Below are 25,817 nucleotides of genomic sequence, written 5' to 3'. Positions count from 1 at the left end.
CAGTTTTATTAACCCCAGGCTAAACAGATTTTTACATGTTTTCTTATTATTAATCGTTTATACATGAGCTGTCCCTTTAAAGGCTAAGTTTTTCTCAACAAATGAATACAAATATAAATATTTACACAGAAAATAACTAGAATTGGAATGAAAAAGTCAGGCCAAACCAACAGAGAATGAGATGTCATCATGAGAAATGCATGAGAGTTGGCTAACTTTTCCCAGTTTATCAATTAAGTGGACTGTGTAATTTCATGATTGTTTAATTTATAATTACAGGACACAATAAATTAACCACTGCTCATGTTTCCAGGTGCAAATTGACAGTGTGACAACACTATTGTGTACAACTGTTGCGTTCATTGATCAAGACAGACTTTGTTTTTCTTTTTCTTTTTTCCTAAATTGAACAATATGAAATTAGGGCAAATCATTCTGGATTCTAATCTCCAAAAGTGTGAGCTATTCTTAGAACTGAAAGCGGAACATAGAACTTAAACCATCAGTGGTGTGATTAAATGTGTCACATCTGGTATCCCATGAATCCCTGTGATAACTGTACAACGGAAGACTGAGCCCCAGGTTTTTGTTTTTGTTTTCTAAACCTTCAGCTATGACTAATAAATTTTATTTTTTATTTAAAAGCCCAAATGTTTTCTCTGAACATTTAGTCAGCTATTTTATCCCCACATTATGATATCGAGTCTTTGGTGAAATGCTAAGATGGCAGCAATTTTAGTGCATGAGTGATCGTTATTATTTAATAGATGACTTCTTCACACAGAAATTATTTATGGGGTCCATTCTACATACAGGAACCTAGTGGTAGTTATCAAGCATTTTCAACATTTGAAGTTCGTTCCCAAGATTGTATTTTCTGGTCAGAAAATGGTCAGTGAAACGTAGAAAAAAAAAATGAAAGAAAAACACCCACAACTACTGCTTTGAATACCTACTATGTGCCATACTTTACACACATTACCACATTTCATCTTAATAGCATTTTTCTTAAGAGTATTGTTCCAGTTTTCTAAATGCCCAGGATTATATATATAAGGAAGTTGAATTCAAGTCTATGAAATCCCAAAGCCCATAATAATGTTGTTGTTGTTGTTGTTGTTGAAGTTTATATATTTTTAGTAATCTCTACCCACATGTGGGGCTTGAACTCACGACCCCAAGATCAAGAACCACATGCTCTACTGACTGAGCCAGCCAGGTGCCCCCCTCACCCATAAAGTTTTTATTGGGACTATGGTGAGGTGGGAACCCACTGCTCCTGGGGAAATGCCCCTACTTTGTTCCTCAGGAAACATTGTATTTATTTAGTAGAGCAATGAGAAAGTAGACAAGTTTGGGTGAGTTTCTCCCTATGAAAGCTATAGGAGTTCCTGGAAGTTAATAAGGTCTCAGTGAACAGGGTATTTTGTTGTTGTTGTTGTTGTTAAAGAGGTAAAAATAAATTGAAGTCAGTTTCATTCAGGCTAGTTATGAGGGGGGTGGGGCACCTGGGTGCTGGGATGAGCAACCGACTTAGACTCAGGTCACGATCTTCTGGTTCGTGGGTTTGAGACCCACATCGGGCTCTTTGGCTGTCAGCACAGAGCCAGCTTAAAATCCTCTGTCCCCGCCCCTCCCCTCCTTATACTGACTCTCTCAAAAATAAACATTAAAAAAAAGAAAAAGCTAGTTATGGGGAGTGCAGGTACCTGACAGTTGGGTTACTAATTTTAATATTTAAATTTTAACTGCTCCTCACAGCCACATACACTTTCCATCACACTACCATCACACACCTCTCTCCCCCTCCACCACTCCAGTTTCTCTGAATGACCTAGTTTGCATCATTTTAGGTCAGCGCACCATGCCTCTGCCAGTAGTGGAGTTGAAGCTGATTTTGAGGCAGATAAAATATCTGTAGTCAATAGCACATCTATTCATAATTTGCCTGTAGAAAGTTTAAATGTTTTGTGGCTGAGTCAGACCACTTCTGTCCACCAGGGTGCAGATAATTTATATGCACACATGCTGATAGCAGACCTTATACAATTAACTAAAGTTCTGATTTCTTAAATTGCCTTTATTCAGTGTCAGAGGTGGACATATCCTACATGGAGATCATGTCTGCTTTGCTCCCGTTGCACTTGGGGCACATTGTGGGTGTTTAATGTGAATGAAGGAATGAATGAATATTTTAACCAAAAAATCACTTTAAAAATTCATTTCCTTATGTTTATATGCAAAACTCAGGCCCACAATAAAATTAACTTCCAATAGCTGTCTCCATTCGACATTTAAAATAAAGTATGGTCCTTGTGTTTAGAAACCTAGGGTAGACTTATTCTTCTGTCTTTCCTCCAGCCTCTTAAATCAGCTTACTTTGTACCTTTCAGGCAGAACTCTGATATCTATAAATATCCTCTTCCCTATTTAGCAAACCCTGATAATCCTGTGATCCCCTGTCCTCAGTAGTTGGGTTAATATGATGTGGTACCGTATTTGCATTTGTCTTCCCTAGACCATGCTTCAGATGCCATTTATCACTTTGATAGAAGAAAATAGTAGCAGAATTTTCCATTTCTCTGTCATGTCACTTAAAGGTAAAGCATATGAAGTTATTGTTTCTCAAGGAAAATTACTCATTAGAAATATAGAAGTATCATTTTTTTTATACATTAAGTTAACAAAGTTTAGGTATAGTTAGATTGGTTTTCTCTTCTGTGCTTTGCTTCTCCCTTTTCAAAAAGAAATTATTTTCTCTTCATTTTTCAATTTCAAATATAATCAATGTGTAACAAGTCTCAGCCTGCAGAAAGCCATGTTTTTTGTTTTTTGTTTTTTGTTTTAGAAAGCAGGGTTTTTATTTACTGATTTGTTTTAAAAGACACATGAGAAAAAACCTAAAACGTTCATTTTGAACCTTGCAAATAGTCTATGGAAACATCTTTCATAATTTCTACACTCGTAGATAATGCATGAGAAGACTTTTACCTGTACTGTCATTTCATGTACTGACGTGATAAATTCTGGTTATTTTAGAATTTTATTGGAAGAAGTAATGAGGACATCTAATCAAGAACTCAGGATGAGTAGTACAATGTGTTTTCCCTGTTCTAGCCTTTTTATATTACCAGTCCCCTGAGGATCTCAGAATTCTAATTTTAACTGTTCTGAAAGGTGGTATTATAAATGAGTGATTGCAATGTAGCTAATAGAAGCCGGGGAGACTTCTCATAAATATAGTTTAAAAAAGGAACGGTGTCAAAGTATTCAAGGCCAGATAAGATAAAAACAAAAGAAAAACGTCATGCCCTTAAGAAAAAAAAAAAAAAAGTCCTGCCTATCTGTTTGTTTGAAATCTGTTCAATCACTCTTTCCCAAATCTTTTGGTATAGATTTTGTCTTTCTGTTTTAAACTAAATCTTCCATTTTATTGCTGGAAAAAAATTGAGGCACAGAGAGGTTAATGTAATCCTTAGCAAGTCAGTGCAGATACAGAATACTGGAAGTGGTAAACAACGAGTCTCTGAAGCAGAAAGGAATTCTTAATAATTATGCATATTTGCATATCATTGTCCAAAGACTCAATTGTTGAGAATTATTTCACAGAATTATTATTTGATCTTAGTGAACAGACTGGTATGAATTATTGCCTGGTGCAATAAGGATAAAAGTATATAACCATTTTTATATAATTCTAAGACTCAGCTTGAAGGAATTTCTGTTTGGGCTGGGAGATTAGATTATATGCCCTTTAAACTCTGGAATTCTTTGATTCTTGTTGTAACTCATGCCTTACTGGAACGAGATTGTCAGCTGCAGGACAGAACAAATAACCATCTTACATGATTTTTCTTATGTTCGTAGCTAAAAACCAATATGATTTATTTCCAGCCATTAAAAAAAATAACAAAAACAAGGAACAGATATCAGATTACTCGTCAAAAATACTCTGGTTAAATTTTGACTTTTTTTATTCGTGACTGACTTTGAGAATTTTCTAACTTCTCTGTTGTATCAGATTTTTCATCTGAAAAACATAATTTCTACCATGCACCTATAAGGATCTTGTGAAAATTAGATAATAGAGGTTGTGTGGGTTTTTTTTTAGATGAGGATATATATATTTTTTGATGGTAGAGCATTTTGAATGATGAAGTCTTAAATGTAAACTGAAATAAAGTTTTAAACAGCTCAGATACAATTTTATACAACTTTGTTTTTGTTTTTGTATAGCATCTTAAAATCTTTCACTTACTGGGTGGATAATTTTATTTAATTCAACAACTATTATCTAGTGTCTATCTATAAGTGCCAAGCATTTGGGGAGACTGAAGCTATAGCCCTTACCTACAAGAAACTTCACTCTGGTAAAGGAGAAAAATGCAGCAATCAATGCCCTGTAGTCTGATATGATGTGTGCTCTACTAAGTGCACAGGAAGGGCTTTAGGAGTATGAGATTAGTAGTTCACAATCCCAGAAGATTTGGGGTGATTGCTAAGCTGGATTAATAGGAGGAGCAGGAATAAGCCATGGTACTTACTAAATTGCAAAATTTACTGAAAGATTTCTGCCAAAACTTAGAAGGAGGTGGCAAATGGAATAAATCACTTTCAACTGGAAAATAATACGATGAGCTCTCCACAACCAAGAACGTTTTTCAAGGAGGAGAAGACATTCTGATATCCAGTAATATCAAAGTCAGTGCCCCAAAAGTAATCTGTCTTCTTCATGGTTGTTTAAGGGCTTGCTCTCAATTTTGCGCAAATTGAAAAGTGCACCAGACCAGGAGGTGAGAATCCTTCTCCTGGGCTTGGATAATGCTGGCAAGACCACTCTTCTGAAGCAGCTTGCATCTGAAGACATCAGCCACATTACACCTACACAGGTGAGCACTGCCCTGGCCCCAAGGTGCTTGTGTGACACAAGGAAGGTGATCATAGCAATATGGAAGACAAAATGGGATATAGAATTTTGTCCACTCCCAAGTTTTGTTACTGAAGAAAGTCTGTGCAATTTAAAAATAATCTAATATTTCCAAAATCTATCAAGAGGTTCCATAGATATAAGGTACTTAGAGTAGTCAAAATCCTAAAGACAGAAAGTAGGATAGTGGTTACCAGAGGCTAGAGACAGGGAAGAATGGAGGGAGTCATTGTTTAATGGGCACAGAGAGTCAGTGTTGCAGGATGAAAAGGTTCTATGGATGGTTGGTGGTGATGGTGTAAAGATACTTGGTGCCACTGAACTGTGCATTTAAAAATGGTTAAAATGAGGGGCACCTGGGTGGCTCAGTCGGTTAAGCATCCAACTTCAGCTCAGGTCATGATCTCGTGGTTTGTGGGTTTGAGCCTCGTGTAGGGCTCTATGCTAACAGCTCAGAGCCTGGACCCTGCTTTGGATTCTGTGTTTCCCTCTCTCTCTCTGCCCCTCCCCCCCCCCAAAATAAATAAACATTTAAAAAAATTTCAATTGTTAAAATGATAAATTTTATACTTTACCAAGTTTTATATAAATCATTCAAATAAGCATAAATATATCAAGACACAATTCCCTCAGCTCTAAATGATTACTTTATTTATTTAATTTTTTTTTAATGTTTATTTTATTTTTTGAAAGAGAGACAGGGTGCAAGTAGGGGAGGAGCAGAGAGAGAGGGAGACGGGAGACACCGAATCTGAAACAGGCTTCAGGCTCTGAGCTGTCAGCGTAGAGCCTGATGCAGGGCTTGAACTCAGGAGCCATGAGATCAAGACCTGAGTCAAAGTTGGATGCTTAACTGACTCAGCCATCCAGGAGCCCTCTAAGTGATTACTTTAAAAAAAAGTAGCTTAATCTTCTGATTATGAAATTAATACATGTAGAAAATACAGAGAGAGTATAAAAGAAAATAAATTTAAAAATTACCTGGGGATGCCTGGGTGGCTCAGTTGGTTAAGTGTTCGACTTTGGCCTAGGTCATGACCTAGGTCCTGAGTTCAAGCCCCATGTCGGTCTCTGTGCTGACAACTCAGAGCCTGGAGCCTATTTCAGATTCTGTGTCTCCCTCTCTCCCTATGCTCCTCCCCCATTCACATTCTGTCTCTCTTTCTCTCTCAAAAATAAACATTAAAAACAATTTTTTTTAATTACCTGTATTTTTTAATCCAGCCTGTTTCCTAAGGCTAAGCAAGCAAAATACAACGGTGGTGCTTCCAGTGTGGAAGTTGAAAGACAAATGCTAAGTGTAACAGCCCTCCTTCTTTAGAGCTGTTTCTTTAGACCTCCTTCCCTGTAGGAAATCATGAGAAAGCTTGACCTTTGGCCAACTCGTTGGGCTTCCTAACTAGAGCACAGCCCCGTTGGTCTTAGTCACTTTAAAGTGCATGAGCCTTAGAGGTTTTAGGAAAACCAGAGGTTTTTTTTAGCATTTTCCATCACTGTACTGTGATACAAGTTTGGTGTCAGCTTTGAATGGCTGTGCCAAAGTGTGTGCTTCACAGCTTGTGAGGCTTACTGATCTGCAACTTTTTGCAGAAAAGTCACTTCAATTGCTACCAAATGAGCAATTTTACAGCTTCCGAGCAAATTTAATGTATAGCCTAAGGAGGAGCAAATTACAGTAGTCTAGCCTAGAAGGGCTGAAAACACATATTAGTGTGTCAGGATTTCTGCCAGAAAAAGAAAAGTCTAGGGTTTTTTCTTTTTAATTGAGTATTAGAAGTAGGCTGTATCTCCTAAGAGTACCACTAAAATGAGAACGTCCACACTGTGAACATGGAAATGAACTCTTAAGTTAGAACTGGCCTCAAAAGTTCCAATTCTAACTTTCAGGCTTTATTTGATGCGTTATAGGTGATTTTGTTATTATATGATGTCGAGGTTTCATATTTATTCTTTAAAAACAAGCTTTTGTTGTGTTTTTGTTTAATATCAGAAAAAGCAATAGCTGCTCATTATAGTAAATTTACCAACGATAAGTAAATAAAATTGCGAAACTAGAAATCATCTACAATGCCCAGACATAACCACTGTTAACATTTAGGAATGTATCCATTCAGGTTTTTTTTCTATGCATGTATGTGATGGGTGTATTTAAAGATTTTATTTTGGGGGCACCTGGGTGGCTCAGTTTGTTAAGTATCAGACTGTGGCTCAGGTCATGATCTCATGGTTCGTGAGTCAAGCCCCACACTGGGCTCCCTGCTGTTAGCTTTGGATCCTCTGTCTCCCTCTCTCTCTCTCTGTCCCTCCTGTGCTCACACACACATACACTCTCTCTCTCAAAAATAAACATTAAAAAATATATAAAAAATAAAGATTTTATTTCTAAGTAATCTCTACACCCAACATGGGGCTTGAACTTACAACTCTGAGATCAAGAGTTACACTGTGTACCGACTGAGCTAGCCAGGCCCCCTATGATGGGTATAATTTAAAATAAAAAATAGGGTGCCTGGCTGGCTCAGTCGGTAGAGTGTACGACTCTTGAGTTCAAGGTTGCAGGTTTGAGCCCCGTGTTGGGTGTAAAGATTACTTAAGAATAAACTCTTGGGGCGCCTGGGTGGCTTAGTCAGTTAAGCATCCAGCTTTGGCTCAGGTCTATGATCTTGCAGTTGGTGTGTTCGAGCCCCACATCAGGCTCTGGGCTGATAGTGTGGAGCCTGCTTGGGATTCTCTCTCTCCCTCTCAAAATAAATAAACTTTAAAAAATAAAATAAATTCTCAGAATAAAAAATAAAAATGACTCATAGAGAATATACCATATCATTTTCACTGAATAATGCATCTTGAACATCTTTCTACATTGATATATATGTAAATACTTAGTAATACCCATCTCTAAAGGTTTGTACCCATTCATTATTATTTCCTTAGAATAATTTCTTGGTAGACTTGTTGGGTCTGACAACTTACAGAATTTTTTTTCTTTTGATAACTTATAGAATGTTAAGGTAGTTGATATATATGGTCAGATTCCAGGAGTTTCTCTTATTTATCACCTGCTTCATTCCAGAAAGATTTCACGTTACTGGCTTTGACAGTTACTATTGTAGTTAAGTGTCCAATTTTTAAGTACACAAAAGTGGCTTTATCAATGAGTTGAGAATGCAGCTGCCTTTTACAATAAGCTTAAGCCACTTTCCTTTGGAGTTCTTAAACTTCTAATTTATTCGGTCCTTGGCTTCTTACAGGAGCTGTAGTCCGCCTCTTCCCAGGTATCCTCTAGTGACTGTTTATCCTCGGTGGAAACTGGGTGGCAGTGTTCCTGTGCTGTCACACTGTGCCTTGTCCTTCTGTGCTAGGCAGTAGTGTTGGCAAGCTGCCAGATGAGGCAAATGTTTATGGAGGCATCCCCAGGCCCACTTGACTCCAGTTATTCTGGATGAAATGGCACTTCTGTGGTAGCAAGCTGTTGATTGGATTTTTTAGGTCCTGATTTCACTATATCATTCTCAGAGAAAGATTTATTTTTTAATTATTGCTCATGAAATGCCTTCTCTCTGAACCCCAAAGGTCTTGTTAATTTGTTTCTCCGCACACTAACTCCCAGCTCACAGTTCCACCTGCCTCTGATTTGCTCACCTTCCTCAAAGTTCCACCTTGAGTCACTGTCCTGAAAATGAATACTTTCTTTTTGAGTTCATCAGAGATGCTTATTAAAGAATAGTTTCAAATGCCTGCTTGTTTATTTTCATCACTGCCTGTAACTGAGGGCTCCACTTCAGAGTCTGAACATGCTGTTCCAGCAGGCCATCCCTGCCTCGCTGGGTTAATACTCCAGTCACAAACCAGCTTCTCCCATAGTGTTCTGACTTCAGTTCCTTCCTTTTTCTGATTAATCCATATGAGGAAATTTTTGAAAGAATCCTAAATTCCAGATTGTAGCTCTTGCTTTTTTTTTTTCTTTAACATTCATTTTTGAGAGACCGAGTGTGAGTGGGGGAAGGGCAGAGAGCGAGGGAGACACAGAATCCGAAGCAGGCTCCAGACTCTGAGCTGTCACTACAGAGCCCAACGTGGGACTCGAACTCACGGACCGCGAGATGATGGCCTGAGCTGAAGTCAGACGTTCAGCCGACTGAGCCACCCAGGCGCCCCAACTCTTGCCTTTTTTGAAACTTTAAGAATCTGTTCTATTCTGTGTTCAGATTCAGCTTCTGTTTTTTGGTAGTTAAATGTAATGTTCTATTAAATGTTACCATCTTGAGGATCCATCAGGAAGTGTGGCTGTGTTGATTATCAAAGCTATTCTCATTCCCAGGTGTCCTCACAGGTGTGTGTGTTGTGCGCGTGTGCACATTTATGGGCACTTACTAGAGAAAGCGCCACGTTAGCCATGACATTAATACTGACTCCAAAACCTGAATGAAGTAAGCATGTAAAAACACATTTCTTTTTTCCTTATCATAACAGACTATTTTCAATATTACCAGTATCATATCTGTCTGAGTACATAATAATTAATAAATAACATAGCTGTTAAATATAACTTTGTTGGAATTATGACCTCAAAGCTTAATAAAGCTTGGTGTTTTTGCCTGTTTCAGGGTTTTAACATCAAAAGTGTACAATCACAAGGTTTTAAACTGAATGTATGGGACATTGGTGGACAGCGAAAAATCAGACCATACTGGAGGAATTATTTTGAAAATACTGATATTCTTGTAAGTACTCCTTCTGAGGCATTAATTCATAGTCTTTTCTGCAGTGTGTTAGGAATATTAACATTGCTAACATTAACATAATATTAATGTTCTTTCTTGTTAGTACTTCCATTGCCATAACATTAGTCACTATGAATTTAGGACTAGCAGGAGGCTGCAAATTGTGAGAGAGAAACATTTTTTTTGTTGTTGTTGTTTTAATGTTTATTTATTTTTGAGAGAGAGAGAGACAGAGCACAAATAGGGGAGGGGCAGAGAGAGAGGGAGACACAGAATCCAAAGCAGGCTCCAGGCTCTGAGCCGTCAGCACATAGCCTGACATGGGGCTCAAACTCACCATCTGCAAAATCATGACCTGAGCTGAAGTCAGACGCTTAACTGACTGAGTCACCCAGGCATCCCAAAAGAAACATCTTTGTATAACTTGTTTTTGCTCAGTGACAACGTTGTACCCACATTCACCTTGGCAAAATATTTATTAATTACATAGTGATTTGAAAAGCAGAAGGGAAATCAGAAGATCGTGCCACTGACTCCACCATCCCAAAGAAATCAACAAGTAAGAGGATCCCAAAGAGGCAACCAAGATGGTGGAAGTCCTGGAAATAATGATGCATAAGGAATGGTTGAAAGACAGATGTTCTTTCTAGAAAAGAAACTTGGAACTGTTTTTTCAGTTGCTTTGAGAGCTATCAAGTCAGAGAGATTAGCTTCATCATGAATAGTTCTAGAGGACTGGGTAAGGAGCAATTTGGGAAGTATTAGGTGGTAGAGTTTAACTCAGAATAAGGAAAAAGTCTATCATTTTAACCGTCCAGAAGTAGAAGCAGTTGACTCATGCATTGGAGATTCCTGGCTCAGGCAGCATTCAGGAAGGGGCTGAGATTTTAGCTCCCAGCTCACTGTCACGTTCCACAGGACTACCATTTCGGAATCCTGGAGATTTCACTATCCACATACTTGATTTCTCCAACACCTCAGCTTCTCCGTTCCTTCACCTCCCCTTCAGGGATTTTCTCACCCACCCAACCTCAGCTACTCGCTGTCACGATCATAACCTAAAACAATGGGGTCTCATGAACTTGCATAGGAAAATAAATTGCACATTCTTTTCATTAAACTCTAGTGAAAAGTTTGAATTTACTACAATTCTGCCTATAGACAAGGAACAGCCATGCTGGTGTGTTCATTCATTACCAATAGACGTCATCCCACATCTCAAATAACTTCACTCTCTGCTTCTGCTTCCTAAGTGCCTTTCTACTGGATCATTCTTTTGGCATACACACAGCCTGTGGTTTCTCTTGTTTAGAAACAAAAAACTCTTGTCCTGACCGTGTATCCCATCTAGTCCTAGTCCTAGTCCTCAGCCTCTATTTTTATTTACTTTTTCAAGTAGGCTTCACACCCAGGGTGGAGCCCAGTGTGAGGCTTGAACTCATGAGCCTGAGATCAAGACCTGAGTTGGGGCACCTGGGTGGCTCAGTCACTTAAGCGTCCAACTTTGGCTCAGGTCATGATCTCTTGGCTCATGAGCTCGAGCCCCACATCAGGCTCCATGCTGACACTGCAGAGCCAGCTTGGAATTCTCTCTCTCCCTCTCTCTTCCCCTCCCCCACTTGCACACACACACTCTCCAAATAAACAAACAAAAATGAATACATAAAATACATTAAAAAAAAAAAAAAAGACCTGAACTGAGATCAAGAGTTGGACACTTAACTGGCTGAGTCACCCAGGTGTGCCCCTCAGCCTCTTTTTAAAACAAAACTCTGTTAAAGAGTTTTTTGAGTTCTCTGTCCTCACTTCCTCCTCCCATTCTCTCTTGAACCCTCCATTCAAGCTCACCAAGAATCCACGTTGCTAAGGTTTTCCATCCTCCTCTTACTTGATGTATCTGCACAGTTAATGAAGTCAGTCATGCTGTCCTTGAAACTTTATCTTCCCCTGTTTTCCAGAAAACCATTCTATCTTGGATTTTCCTCCTATCTCACTGGCTACTCTTCCTCAGTCTCCACTGCTGTTTTTCCCCTTGTTTCCCAACCTGCAAATGTTGGAGGGCTCTAGAATTCAGCCTTTGCTTTTCTTCTCTAAGTTGTGGCTTAAGTGATCTCATCCAATTTAAGGTATTAGTTACCACCTACAAGCTGGTGAATCCCAATGTATTATCTCCAGCTGGAAACTCTCGCTTGAACCTCAGTTTCATATGTAGCCAGCTGCCTGTTTGGTATCTCCACTTCAGTGGCCAGTAAGCCTCTTCAACCTGAATAGGTCCGAAACCAAATTCCAGTCTCCATCCACCCCTCCCCAAACCTGCTTCTTCTACAGTCTTCTCAGTAAATGACAATTCCGTTCATCCAAAATCATTGGAGTCATCCTTGGCTCCTTTTCTTCTCACCCCCCACCTCTGACCTATCAGCCAGTCCTGTCAGTTCTACTTCAGAATATTTCTAGAATCCAACCACTCCTTTCCATCCCCCTGCTACCATGCATTGATTACTGCAGTGTCATCCTCACTAGTCTCCTTGCTTCTGCCTTTCCTCCCTCAAGTCTCTTCTCAATGCTGTATCTATAGTGATCCCATTCAAACATAAGCTTCCCAATGTCACAATAAAGCCAGTGGCCTTACAATGGCCTGCAAGGCCCCCTACCTTCTGGTTTGTCTTACCTGTCTCATCTTTCCCCTCTCTAGCTTGGTGCCAGCCACACGGGCCTGCTTGCTGTTCCTGGAACACTGGCATACTCCCACCTCAGGGCCTTGGTCATTGCTATTTGCAGTGCTAGGATTCTTTCCCCTTAGATATCCTCATGGCTTCTTCCCTTACCTCCTTCAAGTCTCTGCTCACATGTCACTTTTACCACTGAGACTTTCTCTGATTACTATATTTAAAATTATGACTCCTATCCCTACCCTTCTGGCACTATAATTTTTCTCTTTTTTTTTTTTTTCTCTTCGATTAGACCTATCAGTATCAGACGTGTTTTTATTTATTACCCTTCTCCCTCCTGGAACGTAATGTCCACAAAGACAGGGACCTTGCTTTTCCTCCCAAACTGTTGTATCCCAAGTGCTTAGAAAAGTGCCAAATGAAATGGACAACTGTTACAGATGGATTCTGACATTAGGTATAATATAGAATTATATAACTTCTAAATTCACTTCCAACTCTGAGGTTCTCTGATTCTGCATCATTGTGGTTAAGTCCAAGGGCTTGTTAATTCCTTCTATAAAATAGGTAGAACATTTACTTCAGGAGGGGTTTATGAGAAGTAGTGAATTCATTTACTCCCCACAATTCTTAAATGGAGAATAATACCAAAATGTAAAACTGTGCTATCATCAAATCAATAAACACATGAGGTACTGACATAGGCATCCCACAGCCTTCTCTTATTTCTTGCCCTCAGTGAAGGTAAGTTCAAGTATATACCTAGTGCCAGGTTAGAGGTTTAAATGGATGAGGAGAGGGGTGCGTGGGTGGCTCAGTCGGTTAAGTGTCTGACTCTCGATTTCAGCTCAGATCACGATCTCACGGGTCATGAGATTGAGCTTCTTATCGGGCTCTGTACTGACAGTTTGAAGCCTGCTTGGGATTCTATCTCTCCCTCTCTCTCTGCCCCTCCCACGCCCATGCATTCTCTCTCAAAATAAATAAACATTTAAAAATTAAATAAATAAGGGGTGCCTGGGTGGCTTAGTCAGTTGACTATCTGACTCTTAATTTTGGCTCAGGTTGTTGTGATCCCAGGGTCATGGGATCCAACCTGCATCGGCTCTGCACTGAGCATAGAGCTTGCTTAAGATTCTTTCTGTTTCCCTTTGTCCCTCTCCCCCTCTCGCACTCACTCTCTCTAAAATTAAAAAAAAAAAAAAATGGGGGGGTTGCCTGGGTAGCTCTGTCAGTTAAGCACCCGACTCTTGATTTTGGCTCAGGTCATGATCTCATAGTTTTGTGAGTTCAAGCCCCACATCAGGCTCTGCACTGGCAGCAGGGAGCCTGCTTGGGATTCTCTCTCTTTCTCTCTCTGCCCTCCCCCCCACTCATGTTGTCTCTGTCTCTCTCAAAATATATAAAGTTAAAATTTTTTAATAGGAGCGCTCTGGTGGCTCAGTTGGTTAAGCGTCCAACTTCAGCTCAGGTCATGATCTCATGGTTTGTGCTGTGCTGACAGCTCAGAGCCTGGAGTCTGCTCCAGATTCTGTGTCTCCCGCTCTCTCTCTTCCCCTCCCCCACTTGTGCTGTGTCTCTCAGTGTCTCTCAAAAATAAATATTTTAAAATTTTTTAAATATTTTTAATAAATAAAAAATAATTTTAATTAAAAAAACAACTGTTCGGGGCGCCTGGGTGGCGCAGTCGGTTAAGTGTCCGACTTCAGCCAGGTCACGATCTTGTGGTCTGTGAGTTCGAGCCCCGCGTCAGGCTCTAGGCTGATGGCTCGGAGCCTGGAGACTGTTTCCGATTCTGTGTCTCCCTCTCTCTCTGCCCTTCCCCCGTTCATGCTCTGTCTCTCTCTGTCCCAAAAATAAATAAACGTCGAAAAAAAAAAATTAAAAAAAACAACTGTTCATTCCTTTAAAAAATAAAAAAATAATAAATGGATGAGAAGAAAAAGATGAGATATATACATCTATCTGCTTATCCATCTATCCAGTTATTCCTCCAAAATATATTATATACCTTCTAGGAGAATAGAAGAGAATTGTGAGAAAAGGAAAAATTTCCATTTATTATAGAAAGAAACCTGTAATCTCAAATAATGTGCCCATTCTTTTTTTTTTTTTTAAGTTTATTTATTTGTTTTGAGAGAGAGAAAGAGAACACGCAGGGGAGGGGCAGAGAGAATCCCAAGCAAGCTCCGCACTGTCAGCTCAGAGCCCAACTCGGGGCTCAGTCCCCTGAACTGTGAGATCCTGTCCTGAAGTGAGCTGAAATTAAGAGTCGGAAGTTTGGGTCACTTGGGTGGCTCAGTCATTTAAGCATCCAGCTTTGGCTCAGGTCATGATCTCACGAGTTCTAGCCCCGCATAGGGCTTGCTGCTGTCAGCACAGGGCCTGCTTCAGATCCTCTGTTCCCCTCTCTTTCTGTGCCCACCCCCCACCCCCACTCTTGCGTGCTCTCTTTCTCAAAAATGAACATTTAGGAAGAAAAAAAGAGTCAGACGCCTAACTGACTGAGCCACCCAGGTGCCCCTGTGTCCATTCTTAACATATAATTTTTTAATTTTAGAAATTTCCAAATTTATGCAAATGTCAAGAAAATAGTATAACAAACCATCATATGCCTACCCATTACCTAGCTTCCTTACTTTCATTTTTGGCAATCTTGTTTCACCTCCCCCTCCACCAATTCCCCCTACTTTTTTAAGTGTTTTAAAACAAATCCAAGCCATCATATATTACTCACAAATACTTGAAATATAAATTTAAAAGATCAGTCTCTAAATTGTGATATGCAGCTACATGTTAGAAAAACTGATCATTGAAAGTATTTCAAATCCCAAAATCAACAAGGAAACTCCTGAAATAAGTTGCATTTTGCAGGATATAAGGTTAGTACACAAAAGTCCATTGCTTTCCTTTATACCAGCATTGAACAATTGACATTTGAAATGAAAAGAAAAATGCCATTTATATTAGCACCCCCAAAAAAGAAATGCTTAGGCTTGTATATAACAAAATATATACAGAATCTGTATGAAGAAGACTACAAAACTAACAAATCAAAGAAGATCTAGGGGCACCTGGGTGGCTCAGTCGGTTAAGTGTCCGACTCTTGATTTTGGCTCAGGTCAAGATCCCAGGGTTCGGGGGTGCCGAGGTGGCTCAGTTGGTTAAGCATCCAACTTCGGCTCAGGTCATGATCTCACGGTTTGTGGGTTCAAGGCCCACATCAGGCTCCGTGCTGACAGCTTATAGCCTGGAGTCTGCTTTGGATTATGTGTTTTTCTCTCTCTCTCTGCCCCTCCCCCACTCGTGCTCTGTCCCTCTGTCTCTCAAAAATAAATAAATGTTAAAAAAAAAAAATTAAAGGAGTGCCTGGGTGGCTCAGTGGGTTGGGCGTCCAGCTTCGGCTTAGGTCATGATCTCTCAATTAGTGAGTTTGAGTCCCACATTGGACTCTGTGCTGACAGCTTAGAACCTGGAGCCTGCTTCCAATTCTGTGTCTCCCTCTCTCTCTGCCCCTCCTGTCATGCTCGCTGACTCTCTCTAAAATAAATAAACATTAAAAATTTTTTTTAAAAATCTTAGGGTTCATGAGATTGAGTCCTGCAGCAGGCTCTGCACTGATAGATAGTGTGAAAGTGTGAAGTCTACTTGGGATTTTCTCTCTCTGTCTCTCTCTCCCTCCGTCTCTCTCTCTCCCCTGGTTGCACTCATGTGTGCACACACATGCCAGTCTCTTTCTCTCTCTCTAAATAAATATTAAAAAAAAAAAAAGGAAGATCTAAACAAATAAGGAGATATTTCATGCTCACGGACTGGAAGACTCAATATTGCTAAAATGTCAAATCCACCCAATTTGTTATATAGATTAGATAGATCAGCTATAGATTCAGCACAATCTCAGGCAAAATCCACGTGAGCTATTTTGTGGATTTGGCAAATTGATTACGTGTATATGCAAAGGCAAAAGAATACAATACTAAAGAAGAACAAAGTTGGAGGACTGACTACCTGGCTTCAAGACTTACTATAAAGCTACAGTAATCAAGACAGCATGTATTAGAGAAAGAATAAATTGATCAACAGAACAGGATAGAGAGCTCAGAAATAAACCCACGGGAATACTGTCAACTGATCTTTGGCAAAGGAGCAAGACAATTCAACAAAGGAAGGACAGTCTTTTTAGCAAATGATACTAGAACAGTGGGACATCCATTAACTCAAGGGGTGCTTGGGTGGCTCAATCATTTAGGCATCTAATTTTGGCTCAGGACATGATCTCGCAGTTCACGGGTTCAAGGATTTTTAGAATGACAAACTATCTCTGCTGTCAGCATGGAGCCCAATTCAGATCCTTGGTCTCCTTCTCTCTCTGTCCCTCCCTCACTTGCGCGCGCGCGTGTGTGTGTGTGTGTGTGCGTGCGTGCACTCTCTCTCAAAAAATAAACTTAAAAAAAATTGGGGCACCTAGGTGGCTCAGTCGGTTAAACGTCTGGCTTTGGCTCAGGGCATGATCTCATGGTTCGTGAGTTCAAGCCCCATGTCGGGCTCTGTGCTGACAGCTCAGAGCCTGGAGCCTGCTTCAGATTCTGTGTCCCTCTTTCTCTGCCCCTCCCCTTCTCGCACTGTCTCTCAAAAATAAATAAACGTTAAAAAATTTTTTAAAAAATTAACTCAAAATGGATCTTAGACCTAAATATAAAACCTAAATCTAAAATATTTCTAGAAGATAATACAGGAGAAAAATCTAGATAGCCTGGGTTTGGTAATAAGGTTTTAGGTATAGTACCAAAAGCACAATCCATGAAGCAAAAATTTGTAAGATATACTTTATTAGAATTTAAAACTTCTGCTCTGAGAAAGACACTGTGGGTGCCTGCGTGGTTCTTTCATTAAGCATCTGACTTCAGCTCAGGTCATGATCTCACAGTTCGTGAGTTTGAGTCCCACGTGGGGTGAGCTCGAGCCCTGCTTCGGGTGAATATGAGCCCCACTTTGGGTGAGCCCCACTTCTTTCTCTCTCACCCCCTCCTGAGATTCTCTCTCTACCCCTTGCTCACTTGTGCCCTCTTTCTCTCTCTCTCTAAAAAAAGAAAAGAAAGAGAAGAAAAGAAAAGAAAAAAGAAAGACACTGTTAAGAAAATGAAGAGACAAGCCACAGGCTAAGGGAAAATATTTGTAAAGCACATATCTGATAAAGTACTTATATCTAAAATACAAAAAGAACTCTTAAAACTCAACAATAAGAAAACAAACAACTGAATTAAAAATGGGCAAAAGATCTGAACAGACACCTCACCATGGAAGATACACAGATAAGCATATGAAAAGATGTTCAACATCTTAGGGACCTGAAAATTAAAACATTGAAATGCCACTACGTATCTACTAGAATGGCTAAAATCCAAAAAACTGACAATACCAAATGCTGACAAGGATGAAGGAAGTCCTATTCATTGCTGGTAGGAATGCAAAATGGTATAACCACTTTGGAAGACAATTTGCAGTTTCTTACAAAGCTAAATATAGTCTTACCAAACTCTGTGATCCAGTAGTCACTCTTCAAGGAATCTAACTAATTAGATGAAAACTTATATCCACACAAAATCTGGCACATGAATACTTATTTATTACTTTATTCATAATTACCAAAAATTGGAAGCAACTGAGATGTCCTGCGGTAGGTGAATGAATAAACAAACTGTGGTACATCTATATAATAGGATGCTATTTCTTGATAAAAAGAAATGAAAAAAATATTTATTTAAAAAAATTTTTTGATAACCTATCAAGCCACAAAAAGACATGGAGGAAACTTAAATGCATACTGCTAAGTGAAAGTCAATCTGAAAAAGATACATACTGTTTTCAACGATATGACATTTTTTAAAAGGCAAACTATAGAAATTAGTAAAAATCTCTACAAGTAAAAGATTAGTGGTTGCCAACTCCCTGGGTGGGGGGAGGGGGGAGTGGAGGGATGGATGAGTAGGCAACATACAGAGGGTTTTTAGAATAACTATTCTCTATGAAACTGTAAGGTGTTTACATGTTATTATGGGTCAGTTGAAACCCACAGAACTTTAAAACAGAGAATGAACCTGATATATCAATATTGGTTCATGAACTGTGACAAATGTGCCGCCACACTGATGCAAGATGTTACTAGGGGAGGCTGGGGGAGGGAGTTGAGGTGAGGTGGGGTACATGGAACTGTACGTGCCATCTATCCAATACTATAAATAAAAACTGCTTAAAAATTAAAGTGAATCAGTGAAACTGTAGATTCAAGTCGAATCATTTTTTTTATGTTTATTTATTTTTGAGAGAGACAGAGCATGAGCAGGGGAGGGGCAGAGAGGGAGGGAGACACAGAATCCGAAACAGGCTCCAGGCTGTGAGCTGTCAGCACAGAGCCGGATGTGGGGCTTGAATCCATGGACTGTGATATCATGACCTGAGCTGAAGTTGGACGCTTAACCAACTGAGCCACCCAGGCGCCCCTCAAGTCAAATCACTATGCTGTACACCTTCAACTTGTACAGTGCTCTATGCCAGTTATACCTCAATAAAATTGGTGGTGGGGGGAGCTATTAGGAAAAAGCAGATGGTTGAGAAAAATAGCAGTTCAGTTTGTTCATCTGCTAGATTAGGTACTTTGAAAGAAATACCCAAATAAGAGCAATATATAAGGACATTAATGACCATGAGGCTCCATAAGGAGGCCCCTAAAACTTTCTGCTCCACAGATCAGGGTAATTTTAAATCACAAGCTCTAACACCTTGAGGGTAGACTGCAAGGTATTTGTAACATGACCCAGGATTCCACACTTCTTATTAGCCGAGAGTGCCCAGGAATTATCGTACAATCCAGTAAAAGTCAGTTCAGAGCTGCCCCAGAGGAGCTTTCTCCAGCCACCTTAGACTGCCAATTCCAGACAGTGTTTTGGATTCCGAGTTAACCTTTCATTATTTTCCAGTGCTGTTTGAGATTAAACAAGTCTGGGGGAGCAGCTGAGTCCCCAGGGTTAGAGTCTAAGGCCAGTGACTCAGCCCTGTCTGCCAGTTTCATAAGCAGTTTGGAGTGGCAGTGGTTGATGGGTTATATTAGTTTGTCTGTATTTAATAGTTATTCATTGTTAGTTGAAAAGACCTATTACCCTAGCCTCCATACTGCCTAGAAGAGCAGGGTTGAAGCTTGACACATTTAGTTGCCTGGTTAATTCTTTTATCTCTAGAGTGCAATAAGAAATTCTTACTTTGGAGCAGGTGTCTGACAAACTGATCCAGACTACCTCCTATTGTTATGTAGCCTGTGAGCAAAGAATGGTTTTTACATTTTTATTTTTTATTTTTTATTTTTATTTTATTTTTTATTTTTTTTCTAACGTTTATTCATTTTTGAGAGACAGAGAGAGACAGAGCATGAGCGGGGAAGGGGCAGAGAGAGAGGGAGACACAGAATCTGAAGCAGGCTCCAGGCTTCTGAGCCATCAGCACAGAGCCCGACGCAGGGCTCAAACTCACAAACCGTGAGACCATGACCTGAGCCGAAGTCGGACGCTCAACCGACTGAGCCACCCAGGCGCCCCGGTTTTTACATTTTTAAATGGTTGGGGGAAAAAATTGAAAAAAGAAGATTTCACGACACGTGAAAATAATATGAAATTTCAAGTTCAGTGTCCATAAATAAAGTACTATTGGGACACAACCACGTCCACTTGTTTAGATTTTTTTATGGTTGCTTCTACACTACAATAACAAAGTTCAGTACTTATGAAAGAGATTGTATAGGCCACAAAGCCTAAAATATTTACCACCTGACTCCTTGTAGGAAAAGATTGACAAACCCCACTTTTAAACATTCATTGGTTCTCTAGAGGTTTGAAAGAGTCAGGGAAACTCCTAAAAATGTCGGTTATTCTCAGGGAAAATGATATTGACAACAGCTGACTTCAGCTTTAATAATTTAGGGAGAGTGACTAGGAAACAAAACTTGAGGGATCATAAAAGGGAGGGGATAGAAAGTCTTCCATTTCTCTTGGGCCAGAAAATAACAGCTTTTTGACAGATTAGAAAATACACAATTTTTTTCAGATATGGTACTATTACTACTAAACTCCATTTACTTTATTACCGGTTTTTTGTTCAAATGTAACAATATAAACAAAGCAAGTGTCATCATTTCCATATCCAGAGTAGAGGCATCAAGTGAGATGGATCTCAAACAGTCTCTTGCATTATTTCCATGATATCACTCACACCTGAGCATCAATCATACTACTAGAGCACAAATAATCAAAAACCACATTACCCAAAAACCTTGTCAATTTCAGCTTCCTCTTAGACTTTTGCTGGAGCTAACATAAAAATCCCACTCGTTAATGTCATCTCTCTTCATCTCTGCTTACCCCTCTTGAGAAATACTTAGGACCAGTAAAATGGCCAAGAGGTGGCAGCAGGAGGGAGGAGGACCAGAAGCAAGAGGAGAAACAAAGAGCTTCTCCCTTCCCATGCTAGATAACTAACTAGTCTCTGGATAGAGTTGGTTGACCTTCCATCAAGAAAAAATCTTTTTCTCTAGCTCTTCCTCCCACAACCAAATAAAAAATTCAAAACAATTGCCAAAGAAGATATGAATTGGCCTTGCTTTATTTACCTAAAGCATCATTCTGAGTACCATGATACCAGTAACTTGATTTTAGAATAGCTTTATGAAACTTGACTTTTGAAGGTTTTAAGATCAGTCAGGAGCACTATAAACATTTAACTTTCCCTGATACTTTCAGAGTATTTTTTTTTTTAGTAGTAGTTTGTTTTGGGATTAAAAACTTCCTTTTTTTTTTTTAAGGTTTATTTATTTATTAATGTTTATTTATTTTTGAGAGAGAGAGAGAGAGCGTGAGTTGGGGAGGGACAGAGAGAGAGGGAGACAGAATCCAAAGCAGGCTCCAGGCTGTGAGCTGTCAGCACAGAGCCGGACGCTGGGCTCCAATCCACAAACTATGAGATCATGACCAGAGCTAAAGTTTGACGCTTAACCAACTGAGCCACCCAGGCGCCCCTATTTATTTATTTTGAGAGAGAGAGAGAGAGTGAGCAGGGGAGGAGCAGAGAGAGAGAGAAAGAGTCCCAGACTCTGAACTGTCAGCACAAAGCCCAATGCAGGGCTCAATCTCCCAAACCCTGAGATCATGACCTGAAGTGAAACCAAGAGTCATACACTTAACCGACTGAGCCACTCAGGCACCCTTTGGATTAAAAAGTTTCTAAAAACTTTTTTTTTTACATGACTAGATTAACAGCTACTTAAAAAAAAAAAAAAAAAAAAAAAAAAAAAAAAGAAGGCCACCCTTATCCTTAGCTATTGACCAGAAGAAAACAGATACTCACATGAAGACACTGGACAGCACTGGGGAAGGGAGGTGACAGGGAGAACTGCAGAAAAACAGATTTGTGGGATCACCAAAACCTGGCTTGTGCTAATGACTTTTTACTTGGCCCTTTTAATAAATTCGGCAGTTATTTCATAGACTCCAGGAATAACTGTGTAGTAATTTTCAAATTTTGTAAGTTATGTGGGCAACATACTAAATGATAGAATTTATGTGTAGTTGAGTAAAATGTTCCTTTTGAATTTTTTTTTAAGTAATCTCTACCCCTAACGTAGGCCTCAAACTCATGACCCAGAGAGAGATCAGGAGTCACAGACTCCACCAACTGAGCCCACCAGGTGCCTCCTCCTTTTGTATCTTTTAATGAAAATGTTTCCTGTGAAATTTCATGTCAAAGCAATAAATGGCAAGTAATTTAGCAATTTTAAGTTAAAAATGCCTTCTCATTCACCTTCAGACTCTGGTATTTGGTAATCTTTCTTGTGTGTGATTTAAACCACCTTTCCCGTCCTCACTTCCCTCCAACTGCCTGTTTTTCATCATGTCAGACATCAATTTCCTAACTGTGTCTTTGTCTTCTCAGCCTTGTCTCAGCCTCCTCTTTCCACTCTTACCTTCTTACACCCTTTGCTCCCAAGCAGAGTTTTTCCTACTTTCTAATTTCTTTCTTGCCCAATGACCTGCTTCCTGCCTTTGGGCAGCCCTCTGAGCCCAAAACCCCCTCCCAGCGATCACCTGACCCCTCTTCCCTCCCTGGCACTGTTGCCTGAGTGAAGACCATCCTAGTCGCCTGTAGACCCCCAACTCTAACTCCAATCAACTCTACATTGAGGTTTACTCTCCCACTGCATTCCTTCTTTCCGCATCTATGTTTATACAATGCCTCCTTTTCAAAAACATTTTTTAAATGTTTATTTTTGAGAGAGGGAGAGACAGAGTGTGACTTGGGGGGTGGGGGGGGGGGAAGAGGCAGAGAGATGGGGAGACACAGAATCCAAAGCAGGCTCGAACTCAATGAGCCATAAGATCATGACCTGAGCCAAAGTAGGACGCTTAACTGACTGAGGCACCCAGGCGCCCCTTCAACGCCTGCTACTTTAAAAATGCCCACCCCTCCAGGAGAAAAACAAAGCTACCACCATGTTCTACATGCTTACTTATCAGTCAGTATCAAATCTGGGGTATCCTTGGTGTGCGGAACCCATTAATGCATGTATTGACATTGAGTCAGAGTAATATTAACAACAACAATAAGGCTGCAAAAAAAAAAAAAAAATACCAAGGCCAAACACATCCATCTTTGATTCTCCATGAAAGACACATAGGTAGACACATAGGGTATTCTTCAGAGGAAAGGCTGAAACTTGGTTCCCACTATAATATTTGGCACTAGTTACTCTAAATGAGAGAGCATTAAGCAAAGGAATTTTAATTTTTCTTTCAAAAGAGTGAATTTTCAGAATAGCACAGAATTGGACATGCATACAGAAACGCCTGTGTGCATCACGGTGTACCAGTTTATGTAACTGAAGGGAGGTAAAGGTGAGACTTGCAGATTGGTTTTTTTATTGTTGCTTTTTGGTGAATATTCTCTTTTAAAAGAGTGTTTCCATTAATACCATTAGTTTAATAACAATTCTTTTTTAATGTTTTTAAATGTCTATTTTTTTTTGAGAGAGGGGGAGAGAGAGAGAGAGAGAGAGAGCAAGCCAGGGAGCGGCAGAGAGAGAAGAAGAGAGAGAACCCCAAGCAGGCTCCATGCTGTCAGCACAGAGCCAGACACGGGGCTCAAACTCACAAACCATGAGATCATGACCTGAGCTGAAACCAAGAGTTGGGCGTTTAACTGACTGAGCCACCCAGGTGCTCCCAGTAACAATTCTTTTGCAGGGGCACCTGGGTGGCCTAGTCAGTTAAGCACCTGACTCTTGATTCTGGCTCAGGTCATAATCTCCCGGTTCATGAGTTCAAGCCCCACATCAGACTCTGTGCTGACAGTGTGGAGCCTGCTTGGGGTTCTCTCTCTGCCCCTCCCTCCCTCCCTCCCTCAAAAATAAATAAACATCTTTTTAAATAAAAAGATTTGCAAATTTGATAATTTTTAAGATTAGCAACTGGGAAAACATTTGTCATTTAATGAAAAAAAGGCCTACAAAATTATATCTCTAATTTTCTTTTTTAATTATAAAGAAGAATTAGAAGGGAACTTTCATAAGAAATTAAAATAATTAATGTGTTTGGGTTCTAAAACTATAGATGATTTTTCTTTTTTGGTCTTCATTTCCCTTGTGATTATAGGATGTTATTTATGCAATTAATAAAATTCAGTGATGGGAGAAAAAGCTTGGGATTTATCATTTTAACAGAGAATCTTGAGACTTCTCTTACTTCTGGCAAAGCCCTTGCTATTTCCAGTACTTGATCTTAACCTCCCGGCAAGCCTAAGAAGGTGGGGATGGAATGGAGATCAGAGGGTCTCCTACCTCAGCACCTGAAGTCAGTGTATAGTTCATACTACAGGATGTCCTTTCAGAGCCGTGATGTTCCAGGACTATAGCACTTGTAAATGCCTCAAAACACCATCCCTTTCTGACATTTTGGGAAGCAGAACAGCAGAGTGCTTAAGAGCACCTGTGGACTTTACTGTCGGGTAGGTCCGGGTTTGAATCCCACTCTTGTTGAGTACCAGATAGAACTTGAACAACGAACTTAACTTCTTTGGGCTCATGTTTGTCTTTGTATAAAATGGGAGAATAATGAAACTGATCTCATAGGGTCATAACAAGAACTAACAGGGTAAATCTAAGCAAGAATGTTTAGTGAGTGCACAACACACGTAGCTGTTTTTGTCCTGCTTGGTTCTCCTGACATCTCTTAGCTGGACATATTTTTTGGATACCCCCATTTAATCAATCAATTAATTTGTTAGTTTACTTTGCATGCATAGATGTGGTAAGAGTTTTCAGTTCAGTTTCTGTATGCTGTGCTAATGAGAAATCTACTGACTGGGGATTCTTTGCTCCTTCCGCAGAAAGTGCCCCGTCTTTTTCCATATCTGCTTATTAAAGTAACCTTCTCCTTTTACTTTACAGATATATGTAATTGACAGCGCAGACAGAAAAAGATTTGAAGAGACGGGTCAGGTAAATAATTCTGTTGAGATATTTTTAAAATAACTGGGTATTCATTAATCTACCTTGTAAATATATGAGAGTGAGGAAGGTATTGTTGTTTAACCTTTGAGGTTTAAACAAGGCAGTCTTTCTGGCAAGCAGGCAAAAATACCAGTTGCAACAAAAAAAAAAAAAAAAAAAAAAAAAAAAAAAAACAGGAAAAAAAGGTTTCCTATAAGGAAATTACTTGAGAATCCTTTAAACTATTTTTTGGTTACAGCCTTTGAGTTTCAGTCAAATTAAATAAACCAAGATATAAGCAAATGGACCTTACCACCATGCCCAAAAGCTCTTCCAGTGTCTTCCCAGGCCACTGAGAAATGAACCCCGAGGAACAGTTCATTTGTCATTTCTGGGTACAGTTTTCAATACCAACCTAATTGATCCAAGGGTATCTTTGACAAATTTGAGGGGATCTTAGGAAATATGCAAGCCAAGACTAAGCTGCCCTTGCTTCCAAGCCAAGAGTAGATATGCTTTGAACCCAAATATGGCTTCAAATGCAAAGTACACGTCAACATGATTACACGGTGCAATTTGTGTACACAATTTTAAATAGAGAAGCAGTGGGCATAGACCATTTTACCGAGACTGAATATACTGATAAGGAGCAAGAAGAAGAATGACCTCTTTAGAGAATTGTGCAGAGTCCTTGGCCTGTGTCCTAAACTACCACAGGTGGCCTTCCAAAGGTAGTACTCCCCGTGTTTATGTTCCTTTTTCCTGAAAATTAGTTTGAGAACTTTCCAGACTCCTGGAGACAACCCCTCTCCTTTCCATACCTTGATGGTTTCTCTGTCATCACTCATGTGAAGCAATGCTAAACATGAGCTTAGGGGTAAAGGGTGTTATAGAATCATCTGCCTCTTGAACCCTCCAGTTCCCTTTGACAGCCTAAGTATCTTAAGTAGCTAAAATGTGAGTTTCATAGGGAA

General features: G+C 39.7%; 2 protein-coding genes across 4 annotated transcripts in view; one reads left to right on the top strand and one right to left on the bottom strand.

Moving 5' to 3' along the window:
- Window positions 1-25,817, top strand: part of ARL3 (ADP ribosylation factor like GTPase 3) — a 37,081-nt gene that overhangs the window by 1,335 nt on the left and 9,929 nt on the right. For both annotated transcript variants that reach the window (XM_047825940.1, XM_047825941.1), the window contains exons 2-4: window positions 4,746-4,889; window positions 9,532-9,648; window positions 24,802-24,852. In XM_047825940.1, the coding sequence (XP_047681896.1) occupies window positions 4,746-4,889; window positions 9,532-9,648; window positions 24,802-24,852 (312 nt within the window). The remainder of the gene's footprint in view (window positions 1-4,745; window positions 4,890-9,531; window positions 9,649-24,801; window positions 24,853-25,817) is intronic.
- SFXN2 (sideroflexin 2) overlaps window positions 1-25,817 on the bottom strand; it is a 59,158-nt gene that overhangs the window by 25,697 nt on the left and 7,644 nt on the right. The window lies entirely within an intron of this gene.

The sequence above is a fragment of the Prionailurus viverrinus genome, chromosome D2 (assembly GCF_022837055.1).
Source record: "Prionailurus viverrinus isolate Anna chromosome D2, UM_Priviv_1.0, whole genome shotgun sequence".
NCBI lineage: Eukaryota > Metazoa > Chordata > Mammalia > Carnivora > Felidae > Prionailurus > Prionailurus viverrinus.
The sequence above is the reverse complement of the archived record's forward strand: the minus strand, read 5'-3'. Positions and strand labels throughout refer to the sequence as shown.